Source organism: Dysidea avara, chromosome 7 (assembly GCF_963678975.1).
Source record: "Dysidea avara chromosome 7, odDysAvar1.4, whole genome shotgun sequence".
NCBI lineage: Eukaryota > Metazoa > Porifera > Demospongiae > Dictyoceratida > Dysideidae > Dysidea > Dysidea avara.
Window position 1 is genome coordinate 14539017 of NC_089278.1, and position 20939 is coordinate 14559955.

At 37.1% G+C, this 20939-nt stretch overlaps 1 protein-coding gene across 1 annotated transcript; it reads left to right on the top strand.

The window, feature by feature from the left end:
* The first annotated feature begins 858 nt into the window (after positions 1-858).
* LOC136260464 (ultra-long-chain fatty acid omega-hydroxylase-like) lies at positions 859-20024 on the top strand. Its single transcript, XM_066054196.1, has 15 exons — positions 859-1081; positions 6599-6746; positions 6967-7008; positions 7053-7180; positions 7234-7358; positions 7806-7868; positions 11132-11267; positions 13600-13656; positions 13770-13857; positions 16220-16322; positions 16375-16505; positions 16678-16742; positions 19567-19649; positions 19696-19761; positions 19853-20024. Exons 1-15 carry the CDS (start codon positions 902-904, stop codon positions 19950-19952), a joined length of 1515 nt encoding a protein of 504 aa, XP_065910268.1. The 5' UTR covers positions 859-901; the 3' UTR covers positions 19953-20024.
* The last annotated feature ends 915 nt before the right edge of the window (positions 20025-20939 follow it).

A 20939-nucleotide genomic window follows, 5' to 3' on the forward strand; every position in this document is an offset into this window, starting at 1 on the left:
TCTACAACCAGAGTCAAAAGTTACTTACCAGTTTTTGGCCACAACTAACCCCCTTATAACATGACAGCGTAAATGCTGTGGTATCATTTGAGCTTATAAAGTTGAGCTTCAAGGGTTGTGGGAGTGCAAACCTTGTATGACATTAAATTTTATTAGCTTCAATTGATGCTAGATTCAGATAAATGCAGTGTGGAACTTTGGTATACTGATAAAGCAAAAACAAACAGTTGTCAGATACTACAGCCTTGTTAATTGTATACATTCTAAGAAATTAACTGTTTTACTTAAGCATGTTAACCCAAGTATCAATGTGGCAACAACTGAAAATACCCACTATAATATTAAACTATTTGACAGAAATTGTTCTCCGAAAGTGATTAGTATATGGCAGGATGTTTGGAGCAATGGTAAGATAACAGTGCACAGGTCAAGAAAACACACTGGCAACTTCTTGCAATTGAAAAAAACATTATGATGGATGTTCTATTAGAGTAGTTGACTGTTCTATTAAAGTATTTCGATTTTTAGCAGCTTATAGATTAAGTTTCAAACCAAAAGTATAATTTGAACCCCATCTTAGTAATTCTAAGTAAACATTAGCCATTCTCCCTTCTCTTTCTATCTTTTCATTGTCCATGCATACATATAAGATGCAATTGCATCTATACTGTAACTTTTAGAAGCTTCCTAGCTTGCACGTGGTATAATTTTGGAGGGGGGGTGCTTCAACGCCCCAAGCACCCCCCTCCCCCCCCTCCCCCCCTAAATCCGCCCTTGTGGTGGCTAGAATAGAGAAGGTCTGAGCACGCGACTAAAAAAAAGAGGCGTGCCTAATGATAAAATCCGTCTTTTCGTATACCTCCGTAAAACCTCCTGGATGTTTTAGTGTTGTGCGTGTCTAATGGACGTCACTTATTCTCTGTTTGCTGGAGCTCTGGTTACTCTACTACTACTGGTGTTGACCCGTCTCTCCTTTATTATACGTAAAGTTCATGTGGGGGTCACGTGGTGCGCTGACATAAAGTATCTTCGATCTCTACCATCTCCCCCTAAACGATGGATATTTGGGCACGCATTAGAGGTTTGTAATGTGTGTTTAATAGTAGCTAGCAAATCGTAAATTTGTTGACGTTTTATTTTATTTTATTCAAATAGCTATTTAGTCAGGGAAAACAGCATCAGCCAAGGAAGGCTGCTTTTTCAGCTGTGCCCTGAGAACACAATAAAATACAAAATTAGCTACATCACACAATACAATTTTTTTAATTCATCAACAGTTTTAGCACTGTACAGTGCTTTAGGTAAACTGTTCCAAATGACTGTGCCCCTAAATGCCAGTGGCTGCTTACCATAATTAGTCCTCACACTAAGAACAAACAATCTGTACATTTCTACCAGAGCGACCAGTGACATCCACAGCATAAGAGAAAATTCCATGTAAATAAGGAGGAGAGATCTTGTTAACAATTCTAAAAACTTGTAACGCTGTATGAAAAGTAAGCATTTCAGTTAGAGTTGATCGCAAGTATTAATTATGGTGCCAGCCCCTACCCACCCACCAGCATGCAGTGGCCTGGGGATTTGACAATTTGCAAGAGTAGCCTAAGGCCAGACAAACTTGGTTACTTGTTTCTCATCCACAAAAATTTGGATTTCCATGCAGGCAGGAGGTCATTTTTCATTATTCATTATTAAAGAAAATACTCCAAATCAAGCTGTCTGTTACTATAAAAGTTAGCTAGAGCCTTTAAGAACTAGTACTTAACATTTTACCAACATTTCTGAGATACAAGTGACTGTGCTGTAAAATGATAGCCAGCCTTCTTACAGATAGCATCAAAACATGTGTGCACATGATTGATAACAGCAACAATGAAATTAGAGGTGGCAGAGTAAAAAGAGATGTGGGCGGGGATGAGAAACAATTAATCAAGTTTGCCTGGCCTAATTCCTTGGTAAATATAGCTATAGAAATAGGAAGTGGTTACTGAACTAAAAGGTTTTTTTTCCGAGGATTACACCAAATAACTGACAGTCATCCATATACACAAGTATCAAGCAACTAGTTGTATGTTAGGGTTGGTATGACCCAGTATTCGATTTTAGGGCACGCGTCTAGTTGCCCTGAGTATTCAACTTTAGGGCACATGACAAGTAGTATTAGTGTTAGGGTCGGGTTCAGCTTTGGTTTCTTCTTCACCTTTAGGTTACATTCTTACCATAGTACAGCTTACTTCTTGAGTCACATTTATAAGATAGAAAACAAGGGAGGTGGGTAGCTAGCAGCGGTAGCACAGCAGACTTGCCCAGCACACCGGTAGTCCAGGGTTCGAGCCCCAGATGAGTTTTGTGGTTTTTAAATTATGTTTTGTTTTAGTAATTACCCCTTTTTTGTCTAAGTTTTACTATTGGTTCAATAGCCAGCTTGTTGAATTGACTTTTGGTTCAGTATTCACTGCCATAAAAATAACTGTGGCATATGTTTATTAACAAAGTCTCAATTATTTCAAAAAGTCAATCAATAATTGATTTAATTTTTATGAATTGAAAAGTAAAATTTCAATTTATTTTTCAATTCAATAACACAAAAGTCCCTCTTGGGCATAATATGGGGTTTGCTTAATCTGCTAATTCCCTTCTGCAGATTCACATCACACATACGAGTTTGTGTGAGGTATGGCCTGCACACAAGCCTATACTCATTATTGTGCACAAGATGGAACAGTAGACCAGGGAAGCTGAGAAGCCTCCGACCTCAACACATGACACAAGTGACAGGAGCGCAAGTGTACTCTGTACAGATTTCATGAACATCCAGTAGTCAATCACTCCTAATAGTCATTTTACCTAGTCACCGTCCGAAAATGCCCCGTCTTTGTCACGATCTCTAGGTTGTGATTTTAGCCACCACCCTAGAGATTCTTGTGATTAAGTGCATGAACAGACAGAAATGAAAATAACCGTAGTTGTGGATGATTCTGGGTTTCAGAATTTCTAAATATTTAATGGATTTCTAATTAGATTTCTCAGTTAGTGTGTGAGAGTCCCAACTCATAAGCTACCCCTCAATACCCCCTATTTAGCTCATACCAAGAGTATAAATGATAGGTGCACAATAGCTCTCCCTTCCTACCACATCTCTATGAGAAAACAAGAACTTAATACCTAATGAATATATAACAGAAACTACAAAGACCTACAACATGCATGCCTGGGTTCAGAGGTGCCCCTCAGCAACAGTAAGATTATTTCTATATTAAATTATTTGAAATGTTTACAGAGGGAGTAGATAGCTGCAGCAATAATGATGATGACCATTTCAACAGAGAAAACAGAGTAAGGTAGCCATGCAATTCCCCTTAATTATGTAGCTGTGTTTATCGGTTTACAAGGCACAGCTACTTTAATGATCTATTATACAGTTATATCTCTACCAGAGGAGATTAAGATACTCTAATAAAGCAGTCACCCTAATACAACAGCCATGTATAATATTCTAATAGAACAGTCATATGTGTATGTCATAGCTATGTTATATAGCAAAAAAGTAAACAAACTAGTGTTAAAACTGAAGTAGCAATAAAAGTAGTGAAACTTTTGTAAGAGACATGATGGATTACAACATAGCTATGTGGAAAAATCCCTACTTTGGCAATTGTAGTAATACTCCAATGTAGGGATTTCCCTCATAGCTTTTTTTTGTAGTACCATCATGTCTCTTAGTTTTCACAATTTTTAAGATCCCTACTTTGCTTTAAATTTAACCAGGTGGGTGCATGCCTGATTTGTTTCCACAAAGTATGTGTGCATATGTATGTTTGTCTTTCTGCACCCATGTGAGCAAAATTTTCCATGTTAAAAGCAGCCTATGCATGAGAAATGAAAAAGCTTCCAGGCAGGTAGGCATTATGTTGAGGTGATTTATTCGTGCCAGTTTGAAATGATGAAGTGACCTCATGACAATAATATGAATGCCTTACTCAATGAGCTCTATAGTTGTAAACCAACAACATCAAGGCTAGATAAATGTGCAAAAGGGACACACCCTTTTCAACTCAAAAGAATTTACTATTCCTAGTAGACTAGAAGGAAGGCCAGCTATGTAGAGAATTTGAAAACACCCTAAAGAAACAGTTGAGCAGTTACTTCTGTGTGCTATCTGTGGTTTAAAGCAATTGTTTTGCTTACTTAATAGCAGCGCATAGCAACATAATTAGTAAAGCGTTAAATTACAATAACTGATAATGTTGTATGTATTATTGGAAAACAACACCTAATCAGCTTAAATTAATAGCATAATATATATTGTAGGGATTCTACTATAGCCAAAAACAAGGTAAGTGTCTGGAATTACACGATATCTGGATTACAATTGTGTACAAAAATTTGCTTTTTAAACCCCCAGTACAGTAGTACTGTATAGTAGGATTGATGCCTAAAATATTACTCTCTAAAACCACACAACGGCTTGGCAGTATTGGTTTGGCAAGGTCAAACCCAGAAATGCTTTCAGATTGGCGCAAAACCCTTCCAACAAGTTTCTATTAAATTATTTATTTATTTATTTTGTACTATTTAACTGATGAGTAAGTAGAATTCTAGGAACAGGATAGGAATTGAAAGCGAGAACAGAATGACCAATGGAAAATGCGTGATAAAGGTCTCGGCATTGTTGGACCCTTCCACTAAAACAATCAAAACACTCTAATAGAGCAGTCAAAAATGGTTCACTAATTATCCCACCATGCAGCTAGAGACCTACATTAAAAGTCTGGTAATTGATATAGCTGTCATTTATGTATACAGACTAGCCAAGTCATCAACATTGAAAGTTAGCCACTCCCTTAAAACCATAAAATTTAACTACTATAGGTTTATAAAGGATTCTAATTAACTGACAGTGCCTGCATATTGATGTGGGAGTTGTACCTGCAGCTTCAGGAAAAAGTCACATGATGGGTATGGAATAGCTGCAGTATGTGTAGGTGCATGGCTCCAATGAGGAGACTAAGGACAATATGAGCAGTCATGCATGGGATTCCTCTTGGAGTCACTTCAGCTTGACAAGCATACCGGTGTTGCATGCATACTCCCATCTTATCTGAAACCAGTAGGTGCAGTTTTTAAAGCCTTAATAGGCACTGTCAGAATACTTTGTGAATCTCAATTTTCATCTGTATTATATTTAGTATTTAATAGTTGGAATATTTTAAAATGTTTATGGTTTCAGAGGAGTAGCTAACTCTTCAATATTGATGACTTAGCTAGTGTATGCATATATACCCAATGTATAACAGCTATAGCCCATCAATTCACAGGCTGTCAATGTGGGTCACTGGTGAGATAGTTAACAAAACATTCTTGACTGCTCTATTAGAGTGTTTTGATTGTTTTAGTGAAAGGATTTAACAATGCTGCAAAGAAACATTGTGCAACCTGTATATTGCCACAACAGCTAAAATACATGTGTCATGCATAGACTTATCTTTGTGTCCCATTTCTTTTTCCACTATTGAATATAGTAATACATGATCGTCTGTAATTCCCACGGTGACTGGACTGATTACAGAGGCACTTCTTGTACTGTTCTTCATTTGTGTAACACTGTATGTATATTAAGGTGGAACATATCTGAAAATGAAGTGGAATGGCTACTTCGCTTTTCAGTAACTCATAATAGGGGTGCACATTCAGTTGTAACTCCTGTAGTCACTGGATTAATTACAGAGACACTTCTTGTACTGTTATTCATTTAAAACACAATATAAATGAGTGGAACATAACTGAAAACAAAGCAGAATGGTCACTCTACTTTTCAGTAATTGATAGTCGGGGCACGCATTCAGTTACACAACTAATTTTTGTAATGCATCTGACACCATTCTTTCCTTTGATGCGGTATATGTGCTAGTTTGCCATACTATAATTATGGTAAACAAATAAGTATAAAGAAAAAATAGAAATTTTACTTTTGAGTAGGTATGATAGAAATAAAAAGCCATGAAAGCAAGTGTATCATCTATACCTGCAGCTATATATAGTAGTGGACATTTAATCCCTACTTCAGTCATGGTTATACTATTTCCATGCAGGCTGTATATGACCAAAGTTGGAATTATATGTCCACTAGTATAGCTGCAGGTGTAGGTGGCATACCTTGTTTCGTACTTTTTTATTTCTATCATCTCCCTTACACTTGTATATCAGTCATGAGTTATAGCAGCTACATATAATTGTCCATAGATTCTCTTTCACTTACAAAAACTAGTGTGGTTGATATTTGACTCAAGTTGCGGGCTTGTGGCATGACTTTTCAGTTGTCATTTTAGCCATGCAAGATGTTGCAAGTTCCACATATAAAAATGCGTTTCATGAGATGCATTTAATGTGCTGGCATACAAGGTTGCTAGTGATCAGTCATTAGGTATTTGTACCGACCAGGAAGGCATCACCGTAGAGTTATAAATTGTAGCAACCATCATATATTGTACAACACACTTGTTTGTGTTTTTGCCTACGTATGTGTGGTAAATGTAGTAATGAAAGTTGCGCTATTAACAGTGGCAAATGTAATGATATGTTTTACTGTTACATATAGCTTGGTCCCACGGAAAGTTCAATTAGATTTTATCAGAAGTGTCACAAGGAGTTCCCCAAGTATTGTGTATACTGGATAGGACCAATTGTGGCTGAAGTAAGAACTGCAGATGTGGAGACAATGAGGAGACTTATGCTACAACCTGAAAGTAGGTGTGACAAGTTTGGTTTACACTAAAAACAGTTTCAAATGTGCTCACTGTAGTAAGCCATGTGTCCAAGAAAGTAAAAAGCAAGTGGCCCATCAGGGATGATGGATTTCAGTAGCTACTTTGCAGTTTAAATCTGTAAACCTTTGAATTCACTTTCTAATAGAACAGCCATGCATGCTCATATTACATTATAAACAGCGTAATTATTCTTCAACAGATCCAAAACCACCAGCGTATGGATTTTTACACAAGTGGATTGGTAAGTCTTTGTCTTCATGTGAACTACTGATACAGTTGTTTTAGGTGATGGACTGTTGACCACTAGTGGAGCAAAGTGGAGAAGACATCGTAAAATGCTCACTCCAGCTTTTCACTTTGACATACTCAAACAGTACATACCAGTATACAATGAAGTGTCCCACAAGTTGGTGGTGTGTTAATATACTGTGTATAATGGTAGAGTGTGTATAGTGTGAACCAATAGGAGGTATGGAGTGGATTAGCTGATAGTGGAGAGTCAGTGGAGATCACTGAATACCTACACTCATATACACTAGATGTATTGTTGAGGTGTATGTACTCCAGTAATAGTAACTGTCTGGAGAAGAAGTAAGTCTTTCTGAAGTTTATCACTTATTAAGTTAGTTGTTAGTAGAGAAAAATAGTTTGAATATCACAATGTGAGTATAGCTGTAGTCTCCAAATACTATAGGGCTAAAAATTTCATAGTTTTCAGAAATTCTAATTTAATATCCCGCTAACCTATAGTTTCATATGTGACATGTTTTCTTGGTAGTTCTGTTTTACAAAGTGGGTAAAATCCTTGAATATTTGTTTCAGCCATTCCTGAATAATAATTTATAGTTAGTTGCGTATGCAAATTTGAAGCTACATGTTTCAGCCACTTAGCATTTAAAGCATATTTCAGAGTAGACGGTAATGGCTTCAAATAGGCATATAAAATTATTTTGTCTAGGCACAGGAATGTACGCAAAAGCAGAACTTGTACCAGTATTAAAAATATAGTGACTGACTACATCACTTTGTGTATTACAGGGATGGAATGGATTACTTGAAGGCAGTTAAACAATTAACAGATTTATTTATGGCTAGAGTGTAGTAAGTTACAGTGTAATTACAGCAATGTTTCCTTACTACCTGTACTTTAAATGTTATACTCAGTCAGAAGATAACCATTAAATGTTATCAATTTAGTGACTACAGTGGTGCTCTTGAAAAGCATGCCCACACCTGGTACTTTAGACACTTGTCCAAGGTTCCTTATACATACATATTTTAGACTCATGCTCTTCTCTAAAAAGGATATTTTATCATGCGTCCTTTAATTCACAACTTTTTACCTGTCTTTTTGTGGGCTGCACCCTTTTTTATAACTTGGCTGTTTGGTCTAGATATTAGCCTCAAAGATGGCCTTTGTTGTCTACTTTTACTATGTGATTTGTTGCTATATTAGAGTGACTGTTCTATCAATCACGTGGCTTTTGCATAATAACTCCATGATAACTGTTACCAGTGTTGTAAGTGGGCCAGGTCATCCAGATTATCTGGGTTGTTTGGGTCACATTTTGTCCGGGTCAAGTGGGCCTTATCCACTTCACTGATTATCTGGGTCTGACCCGGATGAGATCATTACCAATTTTGATTTTACTGGTGGAAATGTAGTTGAAAACGCTCAAGAAACTTACATGGAGCGACACCCACCATTCAAGAATATGCTTTGCTGTCTGTGCAGGATATGTAGAGCCAGACCACTTATCGGAATTGTATCAGCTATTCTCTGTGGTGCCAAGACTTGCCTTTAAATTCTATTTGTCGTTTTGATGCAGTGATGTCTCTACATATTAAGTCAAATTCTTCAGCATTATGCAGTCCTGCATAACCCAAATCCAGTGTCAGTAACTGAGTTACATGGGTAACTGTGGTTGCTTGTGAGTACAACCAACTTAACTAACAGGTAACTATAGTTGAGTTGACACTTTGTAAGTACAATTTATCTTGCGGATGTTTATTGGGATGGAGTTAGTAGAATTGTACTAATTTGTGCACCTGGAAGCAGAGACCAGTAGAACAACCTGTTTTATAAAAATGATATTTTGTCAAACATGTCACTGGTAGCTGGCATTGCTATTTCTCAATCTTGACCAATGCTCTGCAGATAAAGGAGGTACTGCTATTTCTCCTATCTTATCTGCTATCAGACTGGAGAGAAGTTTTGTTTCCAGTGGATGCCATGACTATATGAAGGGGGAAGGGTCTTTGTAGGAACAGTTCATGAAGGAAGCTAGACCAGGGATGTCCCTTAACAGGCTGTTCATCTGTAGTACTGCATAATAACTTATGTTGTCCCATTATATATAAATACTGAGAAGTTGCTGAAATTTCTGCTAGTTGGAAATTTCTGCTAGTTGGAAGTAGCAGAGTAGTAAGATTCAGTTTCAATTGACTGGTGGATGAGGTAGTTGCACACTTCTATTTTGGTGGAAGTGGTGAGCTGTGTCTCTACTTAAAAAGATAAAATGATTTGGCCAAAATGATTACAGTTTTTCTAGGACTGCAGAAATGGGGCTAAACATCTTCTCTCAGCATAATATTCATCAGGGTTGCTGCTGACTTGAATAACAACAACATACAATTGTATAAAATACAAACATGTGTACCAAATCTAATTCTCTGATTTAGATCAAGTTCAATTCAGCCAGGCTAGTTAATCATGCACTATAGGATTTAATGCACCACTACACAATAACAGCTTGAGGGGAGACATGTAGAGATACAACTACAGAAGCTGTATTAGTCTTGAGATACCATATATATGAGTGCTGTATTTTTCATGCACACAAGGAAAGGTAGTGCTTTTAAGTGACGTGTCTAGTTTTCTTTGCAGCATTTATCTCTGGCACTGCATTCAGTTTTCAGCTATCATACGTACAATCTATTTCTATGTAATTATTGTAGACAAACAGCTAGGATTAGTTTGGCTATAATTTTAGCAATTTATAAGTCAAGCACGTGATCAACCATGTTACTGGGGGTATTTTTTGGTACTGTATGTACTGTATCTATTTTCCATACAGAATCTTTGCTACTGTACAAAAAATACACATCTCAGCATTTTGATCTTCCTATTCAAAGTAATAGATAATGGTCACATTGCTACCAATCATCATACAGTACAGTAGTAATTGCATATTAGGGATAATGGAAGTTGGCACAAAAAATGTTAGCCGAAACCACCTCACAATACCTTCATGACACCTTAGTAGTATTGGTTAGGCATAATGTATACCCAAGCCCAAAAGTGCCTTCAGTACAACTTCCAATAGGTTGCTACTGAATTTTATTGTTTTAGAGGAATTTTCTACTGCCTGACCGACTGATTCGCTTGCTAACTCCCTCACTTGCTCCCTCACTCACTAAAGCCTTCAGACAAGTGTAACTTCATAATGGCTAAGGCTACAGGTTTGAATTTCACTGTTCAACTTCACCTCAGCCCAACAGGTGTATACCGCAGTGCACACAATGGACTTAGTTATGTCCTCCTTTGTGTCCCACATATCTTTGATGACACCGCATGATGACTGCGTATGGTGTCAATTAACTGTAGCTAGCACATGATGGCTTCCCTAGAATCCCTACATTTGTAACAGAGTTTGCCCATATTTTCATAGTGGCTAGATTTATTTCAGAAACACTTCTCTAACTGTTCTTCATTTGTAATGCTGTGCTGTGGGCTGAACATATAGCTGAAAATAAAGCATAATGTTCACTTCACTTTCCAGCTGGTAATTGATAGTTGGGTGCGTATTCACGCGATAACATTAAGTCTGGCACCTTTATTTATTGGATGCAGTATACATGGTGGGTTTACCAGTCATAATAATGTAACAGTTTAGTAAACAAACTAGTACAGGAAACTAAGGAATTTTAAGGATGACTAGGGATCATAGAAAAAAGTAGTGAAACAAGGAAGGTCGCCTACACCTGCAGATACACTAGTGGACATCCATTTGCTAGTGTATTGGCAGGTGTAGGGATCTTGCTTGCTTCGCTACATTTTTTTCTATGTACCGTAATCAAATTTAAAATTTCTAACTTTTCCTTATACTTGTATTATTAAATTGTGCAACAGTTGCATCTATGTGATGTGAGTGTCCCTTTGTTAGGGACTAACAAGACAGGAGGGTTATTGGATATTGGTAGTGGGTGCACTATAAATTTCCTGCCTCTAATAGGAACTGATTATATAGGAGAGGTAGAGGAGAACTAAAATTCAGTTTGTGCTATGTATGTACAGAACCCTGTAGTGTGTACAATGTCTTGATAATGTGAAGTGTAGAATGTTATCACCTCTCTATTATTAGTCCCAGTAATCCACTACACTTAATTGACTGGATATACTTCAACACCACTGCTGGTCACCAGTTCCTCCACTATTCTGATGTTGTTCATAAATTCTCAGAAGGAGTAATAGTACAGAGAAGAGAAGAATTGTTGAAGGTAGATTATTAATTAAATGTGCTACTGTACATAATGTTTATTATGTGCACAAACCCTGTATATGGTGCAAGCATGAAATGCTGCTGCTTTGTTTAGTTTCCTGAATTGCTTTTGTATGAAGCTATCACAAGTCTAAATGGTAGTTTGCTGTCTTTGGACTGGCTGAAAGAATTTAAACCAGAGCAAACGTTTGTGATATATTGATTATCAAACTAGTATATTAAAAGTTATAAATTTAAAAATGAAGTAGGAATCCAAGCGATAAAAAGTAGTGAAACAAGAGATGAACGATGCTAACTATTACAGCATAGTTTGGTGGGAAATCTCTACTTTGGCATTGTTTAGCAATTATTTTGTATTCAATGCCAAAGTAGGAATTTCCCACCGAGCTATGCTGTAATAGCTATCATCGTTCATCTCTTGTTTCACTACTTTTTATCGCTTAGATTCCTACTTCATTTTAAATTTATAATTTTTAATATACTAGTTTGTTTAGTTTTTTGTTAAGGCATTCAGCCAGCTATAAACATGTGACTATCCTATTAGGGTGACTGCTGTATTAGAGTATCTCGAGTCAGCCTGCAAAGATGTGCGCTTGCCCAAAAGGGGCGTGATTTTGATCGATTATTAGAGTATCTCAAGTCAGCCTTCCAACTTGAAGGTGTGTAGTCACTGAAATACAGCTAGAGTAAAAAGGGTGTGTCATCGATAGATCGATAATGCATGGAATGAAGAATAGGCATGATCTTGCAACCTATCGTGAAAGCTATCTAGTACCGGTGCCTCCGTACAGTAGCCTCCATCATAGATTATATCAGTAAGGAATATATAATCTATGCCTCCATACAGTAGCGTAGTCTAAGCGCCTTAAATAATCTTGTGGCGTCTATTATGCTGCTTAAAGAAAGTGTTGATACGGAAAATTAACACCTCGATGTGGTTTCATTGGATGAAGAAGAAGACAAGCAGCCTGATTGAAGATAAAAGAAAAGATGAGGCACAGAGGGCACACACTCATTGGAACCCCAAAAGGCACATCCCACTGGTGAGTTTGTTGTGGCATAAAATGGTGGCCATGCACTGCTTCGTTTGGCCTCTAGGCTTGTGACTGTAGTCAGTCAGTCAGTCAGTCAGGCAGTCAGGCAGTCAGTCAGTCTAAAATTCAAGTTTTTGGCAATTTTTAAAATTCTTTATCCGGCCACCTGTAAGCGTTTTGTTGTATTTGGTGCTGTTTTATGTACTATATGGACTAGTACTATTCCGTAAAAGTGATTTTAGTCTCGTAAGATATCTCTAGAATGATTTTTAAAGGCGGAATTTTGGGCGGCGCACGAAATTTTCACCTGGATTCCTACTTAAATGGTACAACCGTACCGTTTGATAACTAGACTATGAAACAATTCAAACCACAAGCAGTTCCATTAGGTTTCTTATTTATTTATTTATTTATTTTCCATTACTGTACAACTTCAATTTGAAGGATACGTACAGTCATCAGCAAGTAATCTTGTAATAGTACAATGTGATAGGCAGTCAGGCAAGTCATTGATAATATTATGTTAAGAACAATAGGGGGCCCGAAACAGTACCTTGTGGCACACCTGAGGTAACTGACATAAGAGTTGAAAGTGAACCTTCTACTGTAACTTTCTTACTTAAAAATGAGTCAATCCATTGATGAATTTCTCCACTAATTTTATGCCTAACATTATGTTGAACTTGGCCTCCACCTACCACACTTGTCGTATAGCAACATTACTAAATAGATAACCTCCAGTAATGAAAAACGTATAAGCAGCTTCTTACATGCTGAAAGAACTCAATTAATAGTAGTGAAACATTGGGTGCCATAGCTTCAGTTTTTGGTGAGCGGCAAATGATTGAAATTAATGCTCTATATATGGAGACCATGCCATACAAAACAGTATAATTTTTTTTTAATTTGCCTGCATGTTTTACTAGCAAAGCATTTTTTTGTATTTGTACTGTTTATAGGTGTTGTGGCAGGTGCTTTTCTATGCATTTTGACATGTTACAAACAGCTGTAAGTGTACAGTGATTAAGTTGAAATTTTAAAAGTTTAGAGAGAAACCTTAAATACCAGATGCTATAGTGCTGGAATGTTTTACAAGGGACAAAATTTTGATATTTTTGTAGTTTATATACAAAGGATTTGTTCTCAAAATGAGCTGACCTGGAGAAATGTTTCATGTACTGAATCTGCTATACATCATTAAAATGTTTTTGATTGTGAAGCACTGGACTATTAAACGCTAATGACTAAGTACACATCGCAGTACAATGTTATCGATTCGTTTTCTGTTCACTTTAGACTTCAAAACCAGCAAAGAAATATGTGGATTTTTTAGACATTCTTTTATCAGCAAAGGTATTATACAGTTGTCACTATTATGTGACTGTTGTTGTTTGTCAGTTTGGAATTGCATTGTTGTGCAAGTGCTCTTTGTATCCAAACTGTCCCATCATATTCTTATACTATAGGATGAAAATGGTGAGGGGTTAACAGATACAGAAATTAGAGAAGAAGTGGACACTTTCATGTTTGAAGGCCATGACACTACTGCATCAGGTAGGGCCAGTTTGTCAAATATATCACTTAGCATGCAGAAAGCATCCAGTAGATACAATTTATTAAATCAAGACATTGTAATATGTGACCAAGAAAACTGGCACACAACAACATGCAGTATGTTATCAACAAGAAGAGTTTTTTTTAGCTCTGTTGTCCCTTTTCCATTTTGGAGTGGAGTTGTTTGTCAGACAGGACAACAAATTTGACCATCCATTCCTGATATATAAATTTCATTTCTTCTTATTGTCTTGACATTAAAAAAAATCATTTCTGTCATGCCTACAGGGCAAACTACGTACTTATGGGAATAAATTCAAAATCACCATAGCACCTTTTAGTGATTAAACGAAATTGGAGTAATGCTTACAGATACCCTAATAGGTCACCAAGGCCCAGAATTTAAAATGTCAACTATTGCTGTGGTTCCAAACCACAAATCTCCATGTCTAGACACCCGAAGTCTTTGCCACCAAACCACTGTACCAGTTGTCCAATACCCTTCAATACATTGTAGGCATAGGGTTTATAATTTTTTATAAAAAAAATTATTAAGGCTTTACAGCACAAGTGCTGAAGGTCTGTAGGACATCTGGTCCTATAGCCTGTCTAAAGCTGTTACAGAAAGTGTGTTTGAAAAGGTGGAAAAAGGAGAAAAAATTCATGACTGGACCTGGGCAGCCTCAAATCTGCAGCCATCCAATTAATGTTCAAACGCTTACAGGAGTCTGCCAGGCAGTCAGAATGTTTTTAGTAGATCTAGCAATGTAAATTCTATAGTTTTGTATATGTGTTGTATTAGAACTTCAAATTGCGGTACAGTAGTGTTCATACAGTATGGTAGTACTGTATAGTAGTGATCGTAAAGCTTTGGTCTTTTCTGTCTAAGGCACCTTTCCTTTACAATAACTTGGCAGTGTTAGTTTGGCATAGTCCCTAAATGTGCAAGCCCAAGCACTCTTCTGACTAATTAACGTATTGACTGAATGATGCCTTCGGCCAAGCATAACTCGACCACGGTTCATGCTACAGGCTTGATTTTTTTCACTGTTAGGCCTTATTTGTATCTTATCACCTATCACAATAGCTACAGTAGATGTGTTACAGTATGTGCTTACTATCACTTGATTCAGGGGTAGAGTGTATTGGATTCCTTGTGCTGAAAAAGCAGAAATCATCTGTATAATTTCTGTATAGCAACTGGATTGATTGCAGAGGGGCTTCTTCAACAGTTCTTGATTTGTAACACCGTGTAACAAATGGAACATAGCTGAAAATGAACAGGAATGGCCACATCACTTGCAGTAACTCATAGTCAGGGCACACATTTAAATGCAAAATTAGTTTTATGGTATATCTGGCACCTTTATATCTTATATCCTTTGATGCAGTATAGGTGTGTGCCAAGAGCTACATTTTGGTTGTTCCACAAACATATTAAGTCATATTAAGTTAAGTAACCAGGTATAGCTATAGTGATTGTGTGGAAGTAGTTATGTAGCTATACATAGAGGAAGGCAGACTGGATGGGCTGAAAGCCCACCTCAACATCAAGTGGGGGGGGGGCTTCCTCTTCTTGGAATAAGCAATTAATATCAGATCAACTAATAGAACACTCAGCTAACTTTAGTAAAACAGTCAGGTACACAATAAATAATGAATAATGAGCTGCCCAGATTAACTTTCCTGATTAAAAATTAGTGATCATAGGCTGATAATAAGGCAGTATAGCCAATGTTCAGTTGTGGTAGCTGTTTGAGGTATGGAATTTTACTAAGAAAATGCAGTGTACAAAGTTCGAGTGCGTTAAAAATAATCCAAGCTAAACCTACACTTGTCATAACTGTGACACATGTTACAACTGTTACTAATGTCATGACTGTTACACATGTCACGACTGTTACAAATGTCATAAATGTTACGCATGTCAAAATTCTACAAAGAAACCTATGGTATAGTGTCAATTGTTCCTGGCCATTATATACCATGGCTGGTTAGGAGATAAGTGATGACTATATGAAGGTGCAAAGAACAGGCTTGCTTTTGATACCAATTTAGTAAGACTACATACAATACTTTAGGTTCTCTAAAATAAGATATGTTAAGAGTCTTCCTTATTAGGTCAAATTTAAGAGAGCCAAATTTCAAGTCATTGTGGTATTCAATTCATGAGGTATTAAACTGTCAACTCAACGTGAGCGTATTTTATATAGTCCTTATTGTTGGCATCAAACAATATCAAACTCTCATGCACTTTCCTGGTGTTATGTAAAAACTGAGTAGGATTATTATGTATGTTCTTATGGTTTGGAATTTTTGTCTAGTGAATGTTTCAATAATCTATACTGTCTCATATATGTAGGTCTCAGCTGGGTGCTGTACTGTCTGGCAATGTACAAGCAACACCAGGAAATGTGTAGGAAAGAGATCAGAGAGGTGTTAGCTGGTAGGGACTACATCACATGGTGAGCTATTAACTACCATTACACTGTTATTAGTTGATGTGTATATTGTCAGGGAAAACCTGTCCAAACTCTCCTATACTACAATGTGTATTAAGGAGTCATTGAGGCTGTACCCACCTGTACCATACATTGCAAAAGAATTATCAGAAGAAATAATATTGGATGGACAAAGAATACCCAAAGGTATTAAATATGAACTTGTTAATATGACTTGAGCTAGAGCCCTAGAGTTTCACACGTTTATTTCTAGTTTATGTGTATATTGGCGAAATTTCAAATGGCAGGTCACTGCAAAATAGTATTTTTCCAAATGTTAATATACACATTATAGTTTTACTTGTTTGTCTTACACTAGGAACATGGATAGCACTGGGCATAATAACAATGCACCATGATCCATTGGTTTGGGACAATGCAGAGGTACGGTGCTGTTACAGTAGTGCACTGAAATTGACTAGCTGTCTGCAGGTGGTCTGGGTGTTTTCCCATGAAACAATACTGTATTATCAAGCATCCTAGTGTTCCTTTAGAATGACCCGAAATACTTCTGATAAATTGCTACAGAATTTGATCAAACTTTTGTTCAGTTGAATTTTATACCAACTTATTAGCTTATGCCTTCAGACAAGTGTCGACAGTAGTTACAGACTTGATTCTTTGCTGTTCAATGTTGCTTGTGCCTAAGATGGGCCTTTCACCTACCCCTGTAGCTACAAAAAGCACGTATCATATTTGTCGTCTTTGTCCTCCATTGTAATCTATTTCTTTCTCCCCTACCGTGCCACCGTGTAAGCGTTGATTTGCAGGGCCGCCCACGGGGGGAGGGGGGAAAGCAACTGGGGCATTTTGCCCTGGGCCCCAGCCTGAAAGGGGCCCCAGAGGCTCCCATCATGGGCCTCTTGAATAACTGTTTGAAAGATTGATATATTCTAATAGAGCAGTCAGATCTTGATACTCTAATAGAACAGTCACAGCATTCTTCAGAGGAGCAGTGTAACAAGCTTATAAATAAGGAAATATAGTTGGTGAAGGGTAGCTATTGTCAATGTTAGCATGTAATGACCATTTTTTATTTTTTTTGGTCTTCGACTGACAACTAGGCTGAAGTTGTGATTCAGAGTGGAATCCTCCTCATTGCCCTTGGGGCCCCACTTGAACTCTTTGCCCTGGGCCCCTTAATTTCTCTGGGCAGCCTTGTTGATTTGTATGGTATTATGTCAATGACTGCAGGCATTATAATAATTATCTGTATAGTTTTAACAGTAAGTAGATTGATTGCAGAGGCACTTCTTGCTGTTGTGTGTTTTATGCAGTATGCACAGGCTCACCAGTCTTAATTATGTGCAAAACAGAAAAAAACAATGGAAGTTTTTATGGGAGTAGGGATCGTAGTAATGAAACAAGGGAGGCCACCAACCCTGGCTGCTACTAGTAAGCATTTAATCCCTACTTCAGTTGACAGGCCGCTGTGTATGTGACTGAATTAAGGGTTAAATGTTCACTAGTATATCTATCTGCAGGTGTAGGCGACCTCCTTTGTTTCCCTACTTTTTACTTAAAATTCCTAATTTTTCCCTACACTTGTTTGTTTACTTTTTTGTAACACTATTATGACTGGTGAACCTGTGTATACTGCTGCATCAAAAGAAAGGATGGCACCTGAGTTAATGTTTTCATCTGGACATGCGTCCCAACTATCAATTATTGCCTTGAAAGTAAAGTGGCGATTACACTTCACTTACAGCCATTACACAGTGCTACAAATGAAGAACAGCATGGAGAAGCGCCTCTGCAATTAATCCAGTCACAACGTAAAATATTGATGATTCTCGTTCACAAACTAGGGAAGCCATGCATTGTGCCACTACGAATTGACATCTTGCGCTGTCAGCAAAAAAGAACTGGGACACAAAGGAGGACAAAAATAAGTCCATGATGTGTGCACTGTACATACTGTGGTATGTCAAAAGGCACATCTCGGGATGAACTGTGAAAAAATCAAGCCCATAGCCTTAGCTGTAATCAAGTTACACTTGTCTGAAGGCAGAGTTGGGGTAGAGAAAAGTAACTAGTTACTTTCATCCCATCCCATATAACTTAGTTACTTTTTGAAAGGTAACTAAGTATCTAGTTACTGGTTACTTTCATAAATAAGTTATGCCTGTTTGTTAACTTTTGTAACATGATTATTTTTGCCCAGAGCAAGGGAAGAAGAGAACTATATAATTATAATAATTATACGTACACTTTCTGAAAATAACAATTCTGGGGCTAATTCACCTCAGTTTCATCTGTTACTCAAGCTGAATCATGAAGAACAGTACACAGAAAGTGTCTACTTAATGTGGCTGTAGTACAAAACTTGAAATGCTCTTGCTTTTAAAGCCTATAGTTACAATGTAACTATTGTAACTAGTTACTAGTTACAAAGCAAGTAACTAGTTATATTACTAGTTACTTTTAAGTTACTAGTTATATTACTAATTACTTTTAAGTAACTAGTTACGTAACTCAGTTAAAAAGTAACTAGGTATCCCCAACTCTGCCTGAAGGCATCAGGTAGTTAGTCAGCAGAAAATTCCATTGAGTAATTAAAAATAAAATTCATAACAATGTATTAGAAGCATTTAGGGTTGTTCTGGAGGTATTTTTGGGATTGGTTATACCTAAACCAACACTGCCAAGGCACCAGGATGGTATTATGAAGCTGGCTTTTGGGTGATATTTTTGGCCGAAAATCCAAACCTCCATGATCCCTAATACACAATATACTACCATACTGTATGATAATTCCTAGTACTTGTCTATATTGTTGTCCAGTAGTCTGGAAGGTGCTCAAGCAATATTTATATCTTGTGCAACATCCTTCAGGGAGCTTGTCATCACTGTCCTTGTCCATTATGAAACTCATCACACCACATCTTACCCCCCACCCCAATGTGGGTTCACCTGTGATACACTCATTAAATTTTTTTAAAATTATAGAAAATTGTATATGCAGTTTATTGTACCCTACATACTATGAAATGCCACAAAAAATTTTACCCGCATAGCTAGATGCCAAGAATTATGAATTGTTGCTGTTAGTATTGTTTATCTACAAATGAGCATTATGCCTCAAAAGATGATTTTGCAAGATCTAGTCACAGAATGAATGTTGTGCAGTGAATGTATTTTGTCAATTTTCCAGTATTCAAAAGCACTTTAATGGGCTGCATGTAATGTGTACTTTTCATCACACTAGGAATTTGATCCAACGAGGTTTAATGCTGAGAACTCCAAGAAAAGAGATCCTTTTGCATATCTTCCTTTTTCTGCTGGACCAAGGCATGTATATGACAGCATGCAGTATATAGAATTTTTTTACATGTAGGAATTGCATTGGCCAGCATTTTGCCATGGATGAAATAAGAGTGACAGTAGCACATATTCTGAACAAGTGAGTTTGTTGACAGGAATATGTTCACAGACACAATCAACTACTTTGTATGGTTGTATGCTATTGGTATTGTTGTGTTCTTATTTCCCAGGTTTCACTTGGAAGTTGACAAAAAACACAATGTTGAACGTTATGCTGTTGCAATCCTCAGTGCACGAACAGGAATTAAAGTGAAACTGAGTCTTGTATAATGTAATCACATGATTCTGACAAAAAAATTTAATGTTTTATAACCATGCAGTATAAGTTGTGGTAAAGCTTCAGTGGCATAGCTACCATTGAGGCAACCAAGGCAGGTGCCTTGGTAAAAAATGTTCAACAATTCAGGCTGAGCAGGCTTGAGTTTTGGTACCCTGATTTTTCTACTCAAACGTTACTAGACAGCATTTAATACTGTACCACACAGCTAGAGTCTATGACTGTAGTACTAAGCAGGACTGGAGCCCATGGCGACATGGTCTGGCATTGGCTGGACCACTTTTCAGCCACTTGAATTTGTATCGAGATACTCTAATAGAGCAGTCATCGTAATACACTCTAATAGAGCAGTCATCGTAATATACTCTAATAGAGCAGTCATCGTAATATACTCTAATAGAGCAGTCATCGTAATATACTCTTATAGAGAATTCAGTATAGATTATAACCACTGTACTCATTACACCACATGCTTGGTCTAAATCATTTGCATTTACTTTTCAAAAGTTCCAGTGAGTTGACTGCATGGCATTGCATTGATCATGCATATCATGCGTTAACAGTTACAATCAAAAATAGCCATTTCAAAGCATCAAAATTTTCCTTGAAAGAGCATGCTCCCAGACTCCCTAGCTTGACATGCTTAGCACATGCAGTTGAGCATCACATGAAAGAGATAATCTCTTACTTAAATATCATACCAGATCAATAAAAGTATAGTGTGCATGACTATGACCTCCATTGCAGTCCATGGATGGCTTGACCACTCTGGAGCAAGTCATGATCAATTTTTGTGTTGAGTACAATTAAAGTAGTCTAATAATTGAAGCATGGTATACATATACAGCACTAACTAAGCTGGAGCAATACTTATGACATGTAAAAAAAACGCTCAGTGTCTTCTAAAACAGTTTCTTCCATCCAACCCTGTAATGCTGTACCACCTGTTTGAAAGTGTTTGTGAATCAATTCAGTCAGAC